This window comes from Mirounga angustirostris, unplaced genomic scaffold (genome assembly GCF_029215605.1).
Source record: "Mirounga angustirostris isolate CCGP_5_RB_7025 unplaced genomic scaffold, mMirAng1.0.hap1 SCAF_8, whole genome shotgun sequence".
Classification (NCBI taxonomy): domain Eukaryota; kingdom Metazoa; phylum Chordata; class Mammalia; order Carnivora; family Phocidae; genus Mirounga; species Mirounga angustirostris.
This window is the reverse complement of record NW_026991716.1, coordinates 76969389-76987949: the sequence shown is the minus strand read 5'-3', so window position 1 is coordinate 76987949 and position 18561 is coordinate 76969389. Positions and strand designations below refer to the sequence as shown.

The 18561-nt window shown below is 48.0% G+C and overlaps 1 protein-coding gene across 11 annotated transcripts in view; it reads left to right on the top strand.

Annotated features, from left to right (window-relative positions):
- Positions 1 to 14022, top strand: part of BACH2 (BTB domain and CNC homolog 2) — a 350221-nt gene extending 336199 nt beyond the window's left edge. For 10 of the 11 annotated variants that reach the window (XM_064597882.1, XM_064597881.1, XM_064597884.1 and 7 more), the window contains 2 exons: positions 6195 to 6401; positions 10487 to 14022. In XM_064597882.1, coding sequence (XP_064453952.1) covers positions 6195 to 6401; positions 10487 to 10969 — 690 coding nt within the window. In that variant the 3' untranslated portion in view covers positions 10970 to 14022. Of the gene's footprint in view, positions 1 to 6194; positions 6402 to 10486 lie in introns of those variants that run through there. The other variant, XM_064597887.1, reaches the window with a different exon arrangement.
- Positions 14023 to 18561: the final 4539 nt, after the last annotated feature.

Here is an 18561-nt window from a genome sequence, read left to right as displayed (position 1 = left end):
TATGTGGCTTTTTGTGTCTGGCTTCTTTCACTGAGCATAATGTTTTTCAAGATTCATCCTTGCCATTGATGTACCAGTGGGTCCACCATAGCTCAGTGCTTTGTTCTTTTTTATTGCTGAATAATCATCTACTCTGTGGATAGAGCACACTTTGTTGATCCGTTGAGCAGTTGAGGGACATTTGGGTCGCTTCCTCTTTTTGACTATTATCATTGGTGTACAAGTGTTTTGTAGACATAAGTTTTCAGTTCTCTTCATTATGTATCTAGCAGTAGAATCGCTAAATCATATGATAACTATATGTTCAACCTTTTGAGGAACTACCAGACTGTCTTCTAAGGTAACGGCCCCATTTGACATTCCTACCAGCAATGCACAAGGGCTCCCGTTTCTTTTCTTTTCTTTTCTTTTTTTTTTTAAGATTTTATTTATTTATTTGACACAGAGAGAGACACAGTGAGAGAGGGAACACAAGCAGGGGGAGTGGGAGAGGGAGAAGCAGGCTTCCCACGGAGCAGGGAGCCCAATGCGGGGCTCCATCCCAGGACCCTGGGATTATGACCTGAGCCGAAGGCAGACGTTTAATGACTGAGCCACCCAGGCACCCCTAATTGTAGGTTTTAGTAAGGAAGCACTAGAATGACAGCTTGCGTGGCCAAAGGATCGATTAGTTGGACCTGCTTTATTAACACATTTCATGTCAGGAGGCATAAAGCATGAGAGAGTGAGGATGTGTGTACGTTTGTGTTGATGAGTGTGTGTGGGAGCAGGGAGAAATAATGTCTGACATGTAATAAAATGGAAGAGCCTTGTCTGACTCTCACTCTTCCACCCACATGCCAACTTCCAGACATATGTTGTATGTAAAAATTTTACAGTCATTTTTTGTGGTTTGTTGAATCAGGCGTCTTTCTTAAAATGCCTCTGATTGGTCTGCTTAATAAAAAGAAAACTTTGCTAGGCAGCATAGAAGTCGGCCGTATTTCTAATTAAAACGATGTTTTTGTGTTGTCTAGAAAGATGTTCCTAGCATCTGGAATTCCAAAGCGTACTGTCTGTCTGGAAGAAGAAACCATGTGACAAAGAAAGATAGGACTAATCAACAGAATTAATAATACCTCATATCTATCAGGCAATTCAGACTTTTCAAAGCACTTTCTCCATCTGTTACCCAATTTTATTCTTCATAGCCATTCTGTAAGCTAAGTAGGGCATGTATTATCTTTCTCTCTCACGGATCCTCAAAGAACTTCAGGACAGAGAGAATGAAAGATTGGCCTGAGGTCAGACAGCTAATTAATTGCAGTACACCTAAATCCCAGGTGTCCTGCATTTGTTCTGCAAACTGGACCATGAGAATAGAGGGTAGAAGGACAGTTGTGCAGGAAATGTTTCTTAGTGGAGATGGGAGATTCTGTCTCGGGCATCTGTCTAGCACGGACCTGGCTGTCCCCCTGCCCGCAGCACTGAATCATCAGCTCGATGGGCATCTTGCTTCCCCCTCCCGCCCGACGAGGCACAGAGATCCCAGGGTCTTGTAAGAGTATACGTGTCAAGGGTGTTGGGCCTCGGGGTACTGTTAGCATGATCCGACTCCTGCGGCTTCTATTCAACATCTGGTAGTGAAACCAAGAAAGGAGGTAGGAAAGAAGATTTGCAAACCAGCTTCGGCTGGGATTCTAGAGGAAGTGCTTGCTTTCAGCTTTTTCTGCAACATTTGCATCGCTGCCCTGCTTCTCCAGTAGGTCCCGTTCAGCAGACCAGCAGCTCCGGGCAAGTGAAATGTGGTAAGAGGCACGGTGAGGCAAGGGGGCTGTGGTCTGCTTACAACCCTGCACAAAAGATACAGAGGAAACAGAGGTCAGAGGGGAGCCCACCTGAGCAAGACAGCCATTGTTTGGGGGGTGGGAATTTTGTCTCCTCTTTTGTCTCATATTTGAATTTTCTGCAAGAAGTTATATTTCTTTTATCATTTTTAATGGGTATTTTTGCTAAACTGGGAGCAAAGAGTAGTTCTGGCTGCAGAACAGGGTGGTTGTTGGTAAGGAGAGAAGTAGAACAACGGATTTCTGTTGGGCGAGAAGAGGCGCCCCATTTCACCAGGTGCTCATGAGCTGGAGCGCCCAGAAGGTCTAACCCCGCTCCGGTTGCTGTTTAGCGGTTCGGTCCTGCAACTGGGCTGAAAAGCCCTCTGTCCTGTTCTTCCAGTCGTGCTCCAGAGGGCCGAGGAGGAGAGGGAGTAGCAAGTCAACAGTAGCAGACCGTGCTGGGGGCCCTGTTGGGCCCTCGGCTTGCTGACTCAGGGGCTGCGCCTCACTTTCGGAGTCGCTACTGAAAGCCGAGGCGGGGAGAGGGTGTGGGGATGAGCAGCACCCATGAGAAATCAGTACCCTCAGCCCCGCGGGCCCTTCCCCTGCTGTGCAGCGTGCTTAGCCTCAGAGGCCTGATGGGCTTCGCCTTCTGTGCATCTGGTAGCTGACAGCAGGTGCAGGCCAGTGTTCAGACAGGTGGTGAAGGGAACTGGCAGGACGTTTCATCTTGTTACGTTGGGTGTTTCGCGCTGTTTCTGAGAGTCCAGTGAATGAAAACGAAACCACTGCTGTGAAGTAAAATCCTGGAAGAAGAAGTGTGTGGAGGGACAATAAATGGTAAGCCCTCTAGGGCCCATTTCGGTTATAAGAATTCTCCAGAAGAACGGGAGAAGGGTCTCCGCCCCCTTGAAGAGTTTGAACCTTCGAAGGCCGCGTCGCATTAGCTGACTTTTGAGCCCCGTTTGGGGAGTGTTGGGGGGCCTGCAAGCTTGAGAATGGAATATTCTCCCCGATCCATAAGGGAGTCTCTGGCTGCTCTTTATCACCAGGGAAGATGTCCACTGGCTTGGAACTTACTGCTCTGCAAATAAAAAAGAGCTGTGGCCAAGTTAACCACTGCTGCATCCCAAGCATGCTTCGGGACTTCCTCTTGGTAGTCCGTGGAAGCTCTCCCTTGCCTGAGGGCCAACAGAGCCTATTAGGAAGAAACAAGAGTGGTCGGCCGTGGGGTTTCTTTCCCATGGAAGAAGGTCTATAGCTGACTATTTTCTTTCCCTTTGACCTCTTTAAAAAGCAGCTGGAGTTGCAACAGCTCTGCCCAAACTTTATATGGCCTTTTGCTTCAAGGACTTTGAAACGAGCATTGTTGATTTTTCCTTTTCCTGTCAACCTCTGTCCTGTTTCCCTGGTGTTTTATATTCGCTGTCTGGATGATTTTAAATACAGTAGCTCTCGGTCTAGGAGGCCTTTTGACTTTCCCTGTGGCCCGAACTGTAGGTAACATATTCTCTGGGAAAAGAAGTAAACAGGATTGAGCGCAGAAGCAGCGTTGCTTTGTTGTCGGCAGAGGGGGAGACTGCACGAGGCCCCGCGGTGCTGCAACCTCTGGGTGCAGACAAGGCTTCCGCCTGGTGTGGAAACATCCGTGTCCCCGCCTGGCTGATCTCCGTGTGAGTTAGGCACTGTCCAGGGTTGGAGTGTCCGTTTGTTATCCAAAGGGTATAAAGGGAAATCAGACGTTCTTCGTATCCAGGCCCTGTGCAAACACAGCCCACGGACAAAGCCTGCTGGCTTTCCCTGGCTGCCTGCCTTCAGCAGTGGCAGCCGGGCTGCGCCGAGTGTGGTGGAATGTGTGCTGTTGCGATGTTGCTTTCTTGGGCCAAAGTTGTACAGGTGTCACGGGATCCAGCTCACCAGGCGGAAGTTGAATCAGAGCACCCACTGGGAGCCCTCGGCACATGCCACGTCCAGCAGGCTTGGAGCTATGGAGGAACCTGACAAAGCAGTTGCATCCAGCCACAGGAAAGTCAAATGATCGTGCAGTGTGAATGCCTTTGTGCGTGGGGATTAACTAGCCATAAATGCCAGGATTTAGACTTGTCTTCCTGCATCTGATGCAATCAGAGCAAAAGCCTGAGCTCAGAATAGAGTATCTTCATCTGACTCCCCTGAACGATGCGATGCAGACATAACACTGCAGCTTCTGAATGTTAATGAGGGCTTGGTCTCTGCACCCGTAAATATTTTGATCAATTAAACCCGGATCCTCCTGTTTTTCTGGTTACTCCAGTTCACCGCGTCCCACTCGTTCCGTCTCCCAGAGCTGTGCTGTCCATGTAGCAGCCACACGCCACACGTGGCTATTGAGCCCCAGAAACGTGCCTCGTTCTGAATTGTGCTAAGTGCAAAATACACCTCCCAATTTTGAAAATGTAGTGCTAAAAAAGTAAACTATCTCAATACGGTTTATATTAATTACATGTTGAAAATATTGTGGACCTATTGGACTCAACTAAATATACTATTAAAATGAATTTCAGTTGTTTCTTTTCACTCCCTTTAATGTGGCTGCTAGAAATGCAAAATCACAGCTCTTGTTTGCATTGGACAGCGCAGGGCTGGCACTTGAAAGAAGTTTGGGTTTATAGCGCCATCTGCTGGTCCACCGAAAGCGGATGCTGATGTAAGCAAGAATTAAGTGAATCTGAGCCCCGGAGACAGACACTTTGTCTCTTAGCCAAGCAACGCACAACCTTCCTTTTCGGAAACGGAACCAGAACTGAACCCTGAAGTCCCTGCATCATCAGTAGGAGTCTTGGAGAGGGCAGTGCTGAAGATCCAGGCCTGTGCATTTGACAGAATATAAGGAGGACACAGATCCATCCACCCAGAGACTCTCATCCTCTCCTTGGATAATGCTTATTTGCTTTGTCAAGAGCCTGGACGTTGGAATCTTGCTGCTGACAGTATCTGCATCAGTTATCACTGCTGCATAACAAATCATCCCCAGACTCCGTGGCTTAAATCGTTTAAGATCGCTCACCGTTTCTGTGGGGCAGGAACTCAGGAGTGGCCCATGTAAGCACTTCTGGCTTGGGATACCTCATGAGGTTGAAGACAGTGGCTGGGGCCTCCCATCTCTGGAGGTTTGACGGGGCCTGGAGAATCCACGTCCAGGGTGGTTCATGCACATGACTGGCTGGGTAACACTGGCTGTTGGCTGCAGGCTTCAGTTCTTCTCCACACGGGCCTGGGCCTTCCACGGGGCTGCCTGGGAGTCCTGTAGGCCTGGCAGCTGCTTTCCTCCAGAGGGAGCAGCCCAAGAAGCCTAAGAGGAAGCTGCAGCTCCTTTTATGACCCAACCTCAAGCTACACACCGTGACTCCCACCACATGGTGATGATCCAGAGGCAGAAATGTGCATCCCGCCTCTGGATATGGAAAAGTCAACATCGTGTTGTAAAAGGAAATGTGAGATGGGATGGCCATTGTATTTTTGGAAAATACAATCTGCCAAAGTGCCCAACTTTGTAGAGCCCTAGCCAGCTCAGAAGCACGCCCCATTTTGCAGATGAGGAGACTGAGGCTCGGAGAAGTAAGGTAACTAGCCTGAGGTCTCATGTCTGGTGGAAGGACTAAAGCCCACTTTCAACTCCTAGTCCACCCCGGTGTAGACTACCCGAGTTCTCTCGCTGCCTCTTCTTATGCCGTGTTACTGAAAATCCCACTGGTTGTTTCGTCTTTCCAGCCTCTTTGAGGTGTGTGGTGCTCTCCTCATTCAAGTGTTTCAGATAATTCCTTAGATGATGATCTTTTATTGAGTCGAGGCTCCATGGAAGTAGGTTTCAACTAACTATATAGCCTTTCTTACAAAATTGCTGTAACAGTGAAAAAGTCCACATTTTCCAATATCTCCCATGCTGTTTGCTTCAGAAATCTCAGGAGCGATAACCACGTTACAATTTGTGTGTTCACATTCTGTTTGACTCTCTAAATGTGACATCTTATTTATATCTGAGACAAGAAAGAATTAATCACTGCCTGCTTTCAATAGTTTCCATACTATCTGGTCATCTTAAAAAGGAGGTTTTACCGGGCGCCTGGGTGGCTCAGTCGGTTAAGCGACTGCCTTCGGCTCAGGTCATGATCCTGGAGTCCCTGAATCGAGTCCCGCATCGGGCTCCCTGCTCGGCGGGGAGTCTGCTTCTTCCTCTGACCCTCCTCCCTCTCGTGCTCTCTGTCTCTCATTCTCTCTCACAAATAAATAAATCAAATCTTTAAAAAAAAAAAAAGAGGTTTTACCATTTTTTTTTAATATTCTGCCAGCTGGAATCCAAACTAAAATCCAACCACCATAATCATATTCCACTGTTCTTGGTTTCAGGTCAAACTTCCCTTTCCTGTAGATCAAATCACAGATCTTCCAAGGAACGATTTCCAGATGATGATTAAGATGCACAAGCTAACCTCAGAACAGTTAGAGTTCATTCACGACGTCCGACGGCGCAGCAAGAACCGCATCGCAGCCCAGCGCTGCCGCAAGAGGAAACTAGACTGTATTCAGAATTTAGAATGTGAAATCCGCAAATTGGTGAGTTGATCCGTTTGTTGCTATCAGCAACCCGGAGTGATCAGGACTCATGCAAGGCTGCAATGGGGAAGGCTAGAGAAGCGGAGAGAGGGTCACCGTTCCGAGAGGTTTCGGTTTATTTTTAAACAAGTTTCTCAACAAAAGTAAATAGCTTTCTATCTGGAATTGTGTGTGTCTGTGCAGGTGTGTGATCACGTTTCAATATTTTATATCCTTCAGCCTCCCTGCATTTAGAGGGAGTTCTTTCTCTTTGTTCCATTCAGCATGTTTTAGTAGCTAACATTTATTGCATACATGTGTGAACCAGGTGTTATTCTCAGCTGTTTTTATAAATGATAGCATTTAATCCTCACATCAACCCTGTGACTTAGATTCTATTTTCTCTCCATTTACAGAGGAGGAAATGAGTGCAGAGAGGTTTGCCAACTCCCCACTGTGTGGCAGAGCTTGAATGCAAACCCAAATTTTGTATTTTTCACCACTGCTTTCTCCTGCCTCCCACAGCAGAATGTAGAATCCAGATAGGATACCACGTGACCTCCTGAAGGCCCTCGAAACCCCAGGGTCCTTGATTTTGCAGTTCTGCCTCCAAGGGGCCGGCACCTCTTCCCTGTGCCTTTTGTCTCAGGGAACAAGCCCCCATCTCCCAGGCTCCCCTCACTGGGAGTTCGGTGCCCCCTTCTCCTCGGTAAGCAAGCTTAAGCTAAATCCAGGTGGCCTCTGGCTCCTGAGTTAGCTTTGAAGGCAACCAGTGCAACTTCATTCAGCTTGACTTTTCTGCTGGCCAAATACTGGAAACATCTTAGGTGCCATGTCCATGTCGGGCTGAAGAAGAGAGAGGCCACGTGATGTGCTTATGATTTAAGTCTGGGTCCTCAGACTATACGTGGTGATCCTTTGCCTCATGGTAGGCCACCGTCCTGATGAGAACCTAAGAACAAGATAAGACATTTGAAAAGCATGAGTAAATGTTACCTGTTATCAAGGTAGTCTTGGACCTCAGGGTCTTTTTTCTTTTTTAACTCCCACCAAGCAGGGGAAACCTGCTCCTCGAAGTGGCTCCCCTCTCCTACAAAATACAGCCCAAGCTTCTCAGCAAGACATTCGTGCTTGCTCGTACAGGTTTAGTCCATAGCTACCACTCCTGTCCTCCAACTTGACCCCTAACAGAATCCAATGCTTTGCACTTCCTGCCACCTGCTGTTTCTGCTTCTGTCTCTGCCTCTGCTGTCTCCCCTCTACCTTGGACATTCCTCAAGCATTTTCTTCTCTGACTTCATCCTTCATCTTTTAAGAATCAAGTTACTGTCCCCTCTCAAGGAAACTCCTTTCCTGAGTCCCCGGTGAGGCTGAGCACCCACCCTGGGAGCCCTGATCTGACCTCTGGCTTTGTGCTTATCACTGCAGTCTCGGCGCATCTACGTGTGTCTGTGTCCCCTGGCCCGAACGGCAGGTTCCTCACAACAAGGACAGTGACTGGATTGACTCTCAGTCTCACCAGTGCAGGCCATTCTCAGGAAATGTCAGTTGCCCTGAAACGTATTTGAAATTGTGACTGGGTTGTGGGATTATGAATTTCTTCTTTCAATTTTTTCTTTAATGTTGCTTTAACAACAACAATTGGTATTTAAGCCACATAAGGAAACAAGACATTGCTGCTGGTGAGTGTGGGTCTTCTGAAAGCCCACTGGGCTTCAGTAGGGACCCAGCAAGGCTGAGTCGGCTGAGTACGAGCCGTCAGGGCCTTGAGCACCCGTCTGAGGTCCTTCGGCCCCATGCCCCTCTCCAGGAAGTAGAATGATTCTCATCGCCCGTATTTAAGGAATGCCTGATTTTGTAATTAGAATTCTTTCTGTGTAATTTTGCAATACAAATAATAAAGTCTAATAACAATAACAACAAGTAATAAAGTCTAAACCACACACCAGGCAGATATCTAAAGCATTCTGCTGATACTGTTCAGCTGAAAAACGGGAGAGGGTATTTCCTACTTCTTCTCCCACTGGTTTTGGAAACCCCTTCAATAATAGGCTGCGTTTCCGCACTGAGTGAGGGTCTCATGTGCTCATCAATGTCCATCTGTGACTTAGAGCTTCACCCCTGTAACCAGGGCCTGGGTTTATACTGCCTTTCCTGCGGACAGCCAAAACACTGTCGCCGCATAAGTTCATTTTCTTCTCCCTCAAGGTGGCCCGGGACAGTTGGCAGATCAGTGGCAGAATGGGGGTCAGTGGCAGAATGGGGACTGAGATGGCCCTCCTAGGCCGGGGCGGTGTGGCCTCCCTCTCTGCAGGCCCCCAGGCCTTCCTGGCACCCCGGGATGCACGGCCACAAACGTAAGATTTTTTCGCAAGGAGATCTCCCCGCTGTGCTTCCTTTCTTATCCACCGCCCTCGCGCTTCAGCACTGGGCCCGCTCACCCGGCCCGGGTGCCCGGATGGCGCTGGGCCCACTCACCCGGCCCGGGTGCCCGGAGGGCGCTGGCAAGCGGGGACAGGCCGGCCCACCCCGCGCGTCCCCAGCGCACACACGCTCCCCACTCCCACGCTGCCTGTGGCACGCCACTCAGCTTTTGCAAACTTGCATAATGTATTTCTCAACTCGCACTTGTACATCTGTTTATTTTTCATTTTTAAAACATGTTTTCTTGATAAATTTATAAATATTTGAGCAGGTGCCCTTTCCCCGTGTAAATCTCTGTCTCCGACACACATGCCCACGCTGCCTGCCAGATTGCACCCGTGAGCAGCACGCGCAGCTCCCGTGTCGGAGCCCCCGTCTCGTATGTTTGCTTCCCTCTCCTCCTTTCGCTCCCTCTTCCCCCCATCCCCGCTCCACTCTCCCTCCCATCTGGTGGTGATGTCCAGTTTCCTCGTCTCTTTCACTGTATGCTCCCCGTGCAGCCTCCACATCTTCTCTCCTCGCACAGCGAGTTCGGGTGAAACCTGCACCAGCCTCCCCTCTAGCAGCGAAATCCGTCTCTCTGACGGGATGGCGAATTTTAGGAACACAAGAGCTTATGTGAGATTTTCTTGGAGGACGACATCTCGGAACCTCAGGCTAGGCTGCTAGGACTCGGTCTCCACGCCTCTGTCGGCCCTTCCCGTGTCCAGGGAGAGTCAGTGCTCCTGACGCACTGCACGGTCCCCACCTGTCCCCGAGAGGACCTGCTCTGTCCCGTCTGTCCGCCGCAAAGGCCAGACAGCCTGCTGAGGTTTGATCAAAGCATGTGAAATTGCCCGTGGTCGCTTTTTGTGGTTGTGATTTTTGTTGATTTTTTCAGTAGACTTTTCTTTTTGGAGAAGTTTTTGGTTCACAGCAAAATTGAATGCCCCTGCGCCCAGCCCCTACGCGCTCACCACCTCCCCCATTATCAACACCTCCCACCTGAGTAGTGCATTTGTTACCACTGAGGAACCCGAATCCACACAGCATAATCACCCAGAGTCCATAATTTGTATCAGGCCTCACTCTTGGCGTGGTATAGTCTGTGGGTTCGGACAATGTATCCATCGCAACTGTACACTGAGTAATTTCACTGCCCCAAAAATGCTCTGTGCTCCACCCGTCCATCCCTCTCCCTCCCCCCATCCCTGGCAACCACGGGTCTTCCCCCCACCCTGCCCATGAGATTCCCTTTTTCCAAAATGTCATAAAGTTGCAATTGGCCAATTTCTGACTTTCAAAAATGGCAGCCTAACGCACGGGGTGGGGGGGAGGTGATTTTTCAACGACAGGGTTTGGGACTGAGAGTTTTCCAGCTGTTGCTGCACAAACCCCAAATTCCAGGAAACCAGAGCCTTGACTCCCTGCAGTTCTCTGGTCGGTGGGACTGTTGCTGGTCACTCTCCAGAGGAGACGGCAGGCTCACTGGCGCACCTGGATAGGCTGCTCCGATCGGAATCTCAGTCCAGGCTCCTTGAATACACGTCTTGTAGGTGCCTAGATCCCGGCCCCGTCGTTCACAAGTGACCCTGTCCTACCAGACGCAGAGACGAAAGCCCGAAGACCCCCGGAAACCAGGCCTTGTGTCTTCCCGTTCAGGCTTGACGGGGCCTTCTCTCTTTTCTCTCTCTGTCGCCCAGGTGTGTGAGAAAGAGAAGCTGTTGTCAGAGAGGAACCAACTGAAAGCCTGCATGGGGGAGCTGCTGGACAATTTCTCCTGCCTTTCGCAGGAAGTCTGCCGCGACATCCAGAGCCCGGAGCAGATCCAGGCCCTGCATCGGTACTGCCCCGTCCTCAGACCCGTGGGCCTCCCCGCAGCCTCCAGTATTAACCCCGCGCCCTTGGGCGTCGAGCAGAACCCGGCCGCCGCGCAGCGAGCGGTGGGCGAAAGCGCGCCCTGCTGCTTGGAGCCCGGAGCGGCTCCCCCCGGCCGCCCCTGGGCCCCCGGCTGCGCCCCGGAGAACTGTACTTCCGGGCGGAGGCCCGAGGGCGCTGAGCCGGGAACCTTCTCGGAGAGGGCGCCTCCTCTTGAATCCAGGAGCCAGACGGTGACCGTGGACTTCTGCCAGGAGATGACTGATAAGTGTACGACTGACGAGCAGCCCCGGAAAGAGTACACCTAGTGACCCGGCCCGCCGTCCAGTTCTCCCGCGTCTGCCCCAGCCCCCGGGGGCTCCTCGGTCAGCCTGCGGTGCTGCTCGTCTGTTGTCTGGAAGAACCGAGAAGGAATTTGGTGCACACTACAGCGTTCTCAGCAGCAATACTGTTTCTCAGTATTCCCTCCTCTCTCCACGCGGGAGTGATACACAGTTCCCTTCACAATGGTGCTACCCCTTGCCCGGGCAAGGAAGGACGGCGGCGGTGACGCTGCCTGTCTGTGGGTTAATTTCAGTCTCAACAGGGATAGACTGTAACACCTCTAGGACCCAACCACGGATTTTGTTTCTCAGTGGCCCATGTCACAAACCCTATCTCAGGAATTTCTTCTGAATGTTCAATTTTTTCATTGAAGACAGCTTCTATACACATCAAAGTTTTATAGCTAGACTGTACATATTATATATAATATATATATAAAATATATATATATATCCATATGCAAAAGTCCTGCATGCCTCAATTTTCTCATCCTGAAACTGGAAACTTCATTTCTCGTTTATCAACAGGTTCCAACATTCCTCTTCTTTTGTCTCCGGTGCCAGAACTAGTTTGGTAACTGTTAACATAGTCATTTTTCTTGCTTCACAGTTCAACTTCAGTTTGTACTTATTTATGGAACAGAATTCAATGTTGGAAGCTTTTTTTTTTTTTTGAGGTTTTATTTCAGACCCTTTTTCTGTTGTCGTTTGGTTTGCTTTGGGCACCATCGGCCGGTGTCCTCGGAGTGTCGTGGGTTTGTTGTTGGTTTTTTTTTTTTTCTTGCAGATACTGTACAGTCATGGTCAACTTTGCCACTTGCACTGAGTTTTGGGTCAAACCTATTTTCTTAAATGAAGTTGTTATTACTTCAGTATAACTCAAGTATACTGTATATTCTTTGCTTTTAGTTGAAAAGTAAGACATTTTAGCTAATTAAAAAGCACTCAGGTGATAATTATGTAGGAAAAATAATCTTGCCAAATAATGAATTCATCCTAGGATGTGTAGACAATAATCTGCTTGAATATTTTTATATTTCATCTCCTCCCCACCTCTCCCGGAAGCAAAGTTTAAATGCAGAGAGTTCAGAGTTGATACTGGATGTTCAGACTCCTAAGTGGGGAGAGAGTTTGGACGTCCACTCAGAAGTGCATCCAAACAGCAGGAACCCGTGATTTTGTACCAGAACTCAGCAGGCATTGGCTCCTAAAAATCAAGTTAGAACTATTTTCTCACCCAAGGGGCGAGTCCCGTTCATTTCAACCCGTCCTCAGGCCTCTGCCTGTTCTTGGAAGGGCAGCGCAGGAGGAACTTCTCGGAAGGATTTGGCTGATCAGCCACCCGACCATCCCGGCCCCCTGCTCCCCTGTCCAGGCCCCCTGCACAGGCTGGGCTCCCAGGACCTCTCACCTGAGTCAGTTTAACTCATAGCACCTGGGGTCCTGCCTGTAAGCGGCGTCCTGGGTTAATGCAGCTTGCCCAGAGTAGGGGAGAGTGGGCGCATGTGAGCCTGGGGTCTGTCCCTGACGCAGGCAAAAGAATTTCTTTCTCCCTCCCTTCTCCAAATGCTTTGAGTTGAATTCTGGGGGTTTTCTGCTCGTCTCTTGTCCAAAGGCAGATTTCATTCTGAGGCTTTGGACACGATATGGCCAAGGAGCCCTCCCTGCCCCTTTACCCGGCCACACACACACACACACACACACACACACACCTACCCTCACCTGATGGTAATTTTCTTCTCTTGCTGCAAAACTGGTTGGCTTGCAACCCACAGAGAGCAGCTTCCCTTGGCTTTGGGGGTGTGCTGGCCCCTGGCCACGTTTACAGGAAGATGTGCCCAGACCCTGCCCCCAGCCTAAGAGGAGGCGGAGTCCCTCCCTCCCTCCCTCCGGTGGGCCCTCCAGCCTGGCTGCGGGACTCTTCCCGAAAGGTTTGATGTGGGGATGGGGTGGTGGGCAGTGGGGACTAGACGGTTGACTTTGTTTCTTTATTTGTGCCATTGTTTGGACAATATTAAAGCTGCATGTAAAAGGGGAAATTAGTATATGATGTAGGCGAAAAGTGAAATCATAGTAACATATGTTTTAGTATTAACTTTTTTCTGTACAAATATTAGCGCTAAATGTTTAAATATGTATGAATGCCAGAAATTTGTTGGTTCATGCGGTAGGATTAAAAAAAAAAAGGCTTTTCTTTTCAAGTAGTTGCGCTTTTAAAACCTGCCTCTGGGTTTCTGTTTCTCCTCATGTGCGTGCGCATGTGCGTGTGCTGGTCTGAGACGGATTTTGATGCAGCTCCACGCTGGAGCTGCCGTTTTTATTACGGTTGTTGGAAGGTCTTGGCCTAGTGGAGCGGTTCTGTGCTTCACCGTGGGGTTTGCCTTTGTGGAAACCTGGTGACAGCCGGAATTTAAATTCAATGTGAATCGTGTGATGCACCACAGGTATGTGTTGCGGTGGAGGAGTCAGCCAACAGTATTTTGTGTTTTTTTTTTAACTCTCTTGTTGCCTTTTTTAAGTGACCTCCTCTTCTTTTGGAAAAAAAAAGAATGTTTCCTGCTAGTCTCATAACCAGGTCCAAACCAGCCTGTTGGCGTGATTCACCCTGGTGACAGCTCATGTGCAACTGGTAGTCTTGACCACATTCCACAGTCTCCCCCTGTCTGTCGTTCCGTCCGCTCGCCCCTGTGCTGCGGCCATGTCGGGGTGGGGGAGGGGGCCTCCTGATTTCCCTCCACCGTCAGCTCACGTTCTGCTGCCCCCAACCCCCACCTCGCTTTTCTCCCTCTTCCTCAACCAAACCCCGCTATGGGAACTGGTTAAAAACACTGCTTGAAAAACTCTTTCCATTTCTTAGAGATTTTCTAACGACTTAATGATTTTGTTCACTATGTACCATAAACAGTGATTGGCTTTGTGCAATTGTCTGTGTGACCTGTCTTGTCTTCTACTACCCTGAACCACATGTTCGTCAGAATCGTTTCCAGGTTGATTCAAAGGGAGGACTAGCTGGGGACCAGAATCCAAACTGCCTCAAGTGGAGTTTTAAAAACCAGCCTGTCTCCTTAACCGGGGATCCCTCGGTGAGGCCATGTCTTTTAGGAAAAACAAAAGCAAGTCAATAACAGGGAATAGTGTTTGCACAGCATGGTGACATGTAGTTGTGCTTGAAGGGTCCTTCCTTATAAAAATAAAGGATCCTCCCCCCATGGACTGCTTAGGAAGATCCCTGCCGAGGCCGAGTCGGGTCTCCAAATAGGTGGGCATGAGCTGTAGGGGCGGGGACCGTGGCCATCTGCCTGCATCTAGTCCTCCCCTTGGATCTGCCTGTGTCCTACTTGTGTGTCCAGACAACCTCGCTTCATTCAGGTTGGTCGGGCTTTGGGCAGGTGAGTGCTTTGCTGTTATGTGTTTGTTTCTCTGCGTTATCTGGGGGTGCCTTGAATAAAATCAAACTTCATTACGTACTGATTCTGGAACAAAACGATTGCAAAAACAAAACAAAAGAGCTGGCAAAGTGACTAGGCCATCCTGCTATTTCCATTCCGGGTGCCCTCACAATGACTCAGGCGTCAGAGGTGATGCTGCAGTATAAAACATTATTTTGTATATTGTACAAGTAATTTATTAACTGTCTTTCTAAAAGTATGCTGCTTTTAAGATGCACTATGACTTTGGATTTAATCCTTGTATTGCTTTCCCAAGGAAGTAAAAAAAAAAAAAAAAAAGGCTAGTGATTAGAATGCCAACTGCCACTTCTCCTTAAAAAGGAGGCCAGGGACCAGCTCTAGGACTTGCACCAGCGAACTGCCAGAAATTAAGTGGCCACAATGTGAAGTTGAAAGCTGTTACCAAGAGATCTAAGGGCGCCTGGCTGGCTCAGCCGATAAAGCACGCGACTCTTGATCTCAGGGTTGTAAGTTAGAGCCCCACATAGAGAGGACTTAAAATCTTCATTAAAAAAGGAGCTAAACCTACCTACACTTTCTCTTTTAATACCTTATGATTGCCTTTAAAGAAGAAGAAGCAAAGGTGTATAAACTCTAAGCCTTTTAAGAAATCCCAGAGTCCTGTCCCTATGGGCTACTCCACATCCTGTGGAGTAGCACAACCCTCCCAAAGTGGGTCAAGCCTGCAAAGGTACTCAGCTACAAAAGATCCACCTGGCTGGGTCTCCTCATTCTACCCCACTGAAACTAGCAGCTGCTTAATTAATAAATGACTTCAACCTGCTCCCCTATCGCTTATAGTTTGGGAGGAGTCGCAGACCAGTAGGGAGCAAGAATCAAGTTTTGTCTTCAAATCACTGTAAATAGACTGAGGGGCAGAATCTTTTCTTTTTTTAAGAATAAAGCTGTTCACTCGATCATCAGTTAATAAATTTTCCCCAGACTGAGGATCTTGTTGCAGGCGCAGTTACCGGCGAGTCAGTCCCAGGTGCGGTGCCCTGTGTGGAGTCGGTATTCGTGCAGGAAGTCCGTGTGCATGGAGGCAGTCTGTGTGTTCTCGGTACCGCCCGAGCCATCCCCTGACCCAGGCATCAAAGACTGATGCTGCAGAATAGACGGTATTTGTACACAGATAGTGTGTGCAGATAGTATTTGTACATAGAAAGGACCTATTGTGGCAGATTTTGAGGATAAATTATTCAACTGACGGTGCAAAAACATTTCTTGCAAAGAAAAGTAAGTGTATAGTATTTTCCTACACTCCACCCTGGGAGATAATATTTATATCAAATGAGTATCAGTGCATTTTAATTGTAATATGAGAATGAAGCTGCCATTCTGTGAAGAATACCCTTTGGTTGCAGAGGCCCAATTTGTAGCTTTGATTTCATGTTGTGACGTGGTGCATGCATCTCACTGTCAAGCGACGGATAAACAACTCTGACTTTCACTTCATTCCAGTTTATTGACCTCAGCTAAAACAGTGGCCCTCCTTAGAAGCAGAAGGGCACCAAGACCATTCATTCAGTGCCAAGAGTTCCTGGGGGGCTGATCGGACATGTATGTGAGCAAAGAGGGAAGGGACTTGGACAAAGAGGGTTTTTCCTACCGATGATGCTAAGTCTCCTACCAAAATACGTCAGCAGGCAGAGGGGTAACCTCCCCTGGGTCCTAACGATGCATTTGGCGTGTGTGAGTGCTGGGATGCCTATTCACGCTCGGACCTAAAAGAACTACCACTTCTAGTGAGTGAACAGGAAGATTCCAAATGCACTTGGGAGCTCCGGGTGCTGCTTAGACACAGTGAGCCGTTCGAGGCAAGCACCACCTTTGCCCGTGAGGCCAGAAGGGCCTGGGAGAATTTGTTCCAGAACCAGTCTGATGCAAGTGCACCTCTAATATATGCCTTACAAACTCCAGAGGCCATATTCAAAACAGGGTCTTCTCAGTGTATGCAAGGGGCCGCAGCCCCTCTTCTCTTCCTCCCCAGGTCGAACAATACGGACAGTTTCACACATATCTACCTGTATAACCCTCTGTACCTCTCATAACTGCTCAACGACTGTAACAGGTTACATCAGGTGTTTTTCTACATACTTTTTACACAGATTCTATGCGATTAATGTAACTTAATTCAATGCATCATTTTATTGTACTAGTTCTTAGGCTTGTCTTTTTTTTTTTTTTCTAAGTGATTGTGGTTTTCATTGTGCTTTTTATTGTAAAAATGAAATGGCTGTTGATGCTTATTCTCTGTAACTAAGAATTTTTACCATTTTGGGGAAAACAAAGCATTGCTATGAACTAATGAATTGAAACTTCATTTACTCATTGTAAATACACTATTGTGCAAAAAAAAAATTTTTCACTCAATTGAATTGCTAGTGTTAACTGAATTTTGTCTAGACACCATTTCTGTTGATGAAATAAAGACATATCATTATGCATTGTAAGCTGGTTTTCCCTGCCTCTGATCCCCTGTGTTAAAGATCACAGGGCTGGAGGCCTTAAGAAATCTCTTCTCCCAGATAATTATGTGTCTTCCTCTAATTTGGACCCTTACCTGCTACCTGATTAATCTGATTAAAGACCTAAAAAAATGTGATAATGCTAATGTGACTCCTCAACGCTGAAATTTAAAAAATCCCCGATGCCTGTGAGAGCAGATAAAAGGCATAAACACAATTTCCTGGCTTCGATGTTGTGCAATAGCTCTGCAAAATGTCACCGTTGAGGGTAGCCTGCTGAAGGGTATTGTTTCATACAAGAGCGTGTGAATCTACAATTATCTCAAAATAATAGGTCTAATTTAAAACAGAAAGCTAGGGGCGCCTGGCTGGCTCAGTCAGTGGAGCATGTGACTCTTGATCTCGGGGTTGTGAGTTTGAGACCCATATTGGGGGTAGAGTTGAATGAATGAATGAATGAATGAATGAGTAAAACAAAGCTAAATGAAAGTAACCAGAGAGAAAGGGGTATTAAGCCAACACCAAGATAACAGTGATGAGCAGGGCAAAGAGTTTAGAACTGTGGTTAAGGGAGTAAATACATAAAACTAGAAAAGCATATTCGATCATCTGAGTCCTGGATTTTGATGTAAAGGGAAAGCAAGGTATTGAATGGCAGGCAGGCTAGATGACCAAGAGTAATGCTGGACTCGGGTGGTCTGGCTAAGCTGTCAGTGAGGCCGTAAATAATACATTCTCATGATGTCTGAAGAGCTGCTGAGATCTGAGCTTCAGGAAGTACCTGGCCTCACCCCGTCCCCCAGATGAGAAAACTGAAATTAAAAGTTACTGAATTCCACTCCCTGGGCACCTTACTGAGCCAAGGAGGGCTTCCAGGGAGCATATAATGGGGTTAGCAACTGTTAGCAAAACAACACAGTTGTAACATTGTAGATGTGAGAGGTCAAATACAGTCCTTTGCCTGAAGACAAAGTTATCCAATCCATTCTGAAAAAAGCAGGTGGGTCTTAGTCCCAAAATTTTCTCTTAAGAAAACCTGGCCATTTAGGGGCTCCTGGATGGCACAGTCGGTTAGACGTCCAACTCTTGATTTCAGCTGGGTTGTGGGATCAAGCCCAGTTGCCGGGCTCTGCACTCAGCTCCAAGTCTGCTTGGGTTTCTCTCTCCCTCTGCTCCCCTCCCCTCATTGTGCATGTGTGCTTACTCTCTCTCTATCAAATAAATAAATAAACCTTCAAAAAAGAAAGAGAAAGAAAAGAAAGAAAAAGGAAGAAGGAAGGAAAGAAAGAAAAGAGAAAAGAAAAAGAGAAGGGAAGGGAAGGAAGGAAAGGGAAAAAAAAAAAAACCTGGTCATTTAGAACTGATGGTCATTCGCTCCTTCGACCTTGACATTTGCACTTGTCGTGGGAATGACAATCATAGTTTGCAATAGAATAAAGCCACTGTTTTCTGCAGAAGAGGGGCATTCAAACACTGTCCTGCCCCAGATGGGCAGCAGCCATCTTCTTTCCTTTGAATGCGCACCTTCGGAGGGATCCATACCTACTTCCAGGGTACAATGAGGATTCCCAGACAGTCCCTGCCAACAGTTTTGTTGTATCTATTTGGGAATAATTAGGCTGTTCTTTCAAACAGCTCTAGAATTTTTCACTCTTCTCCA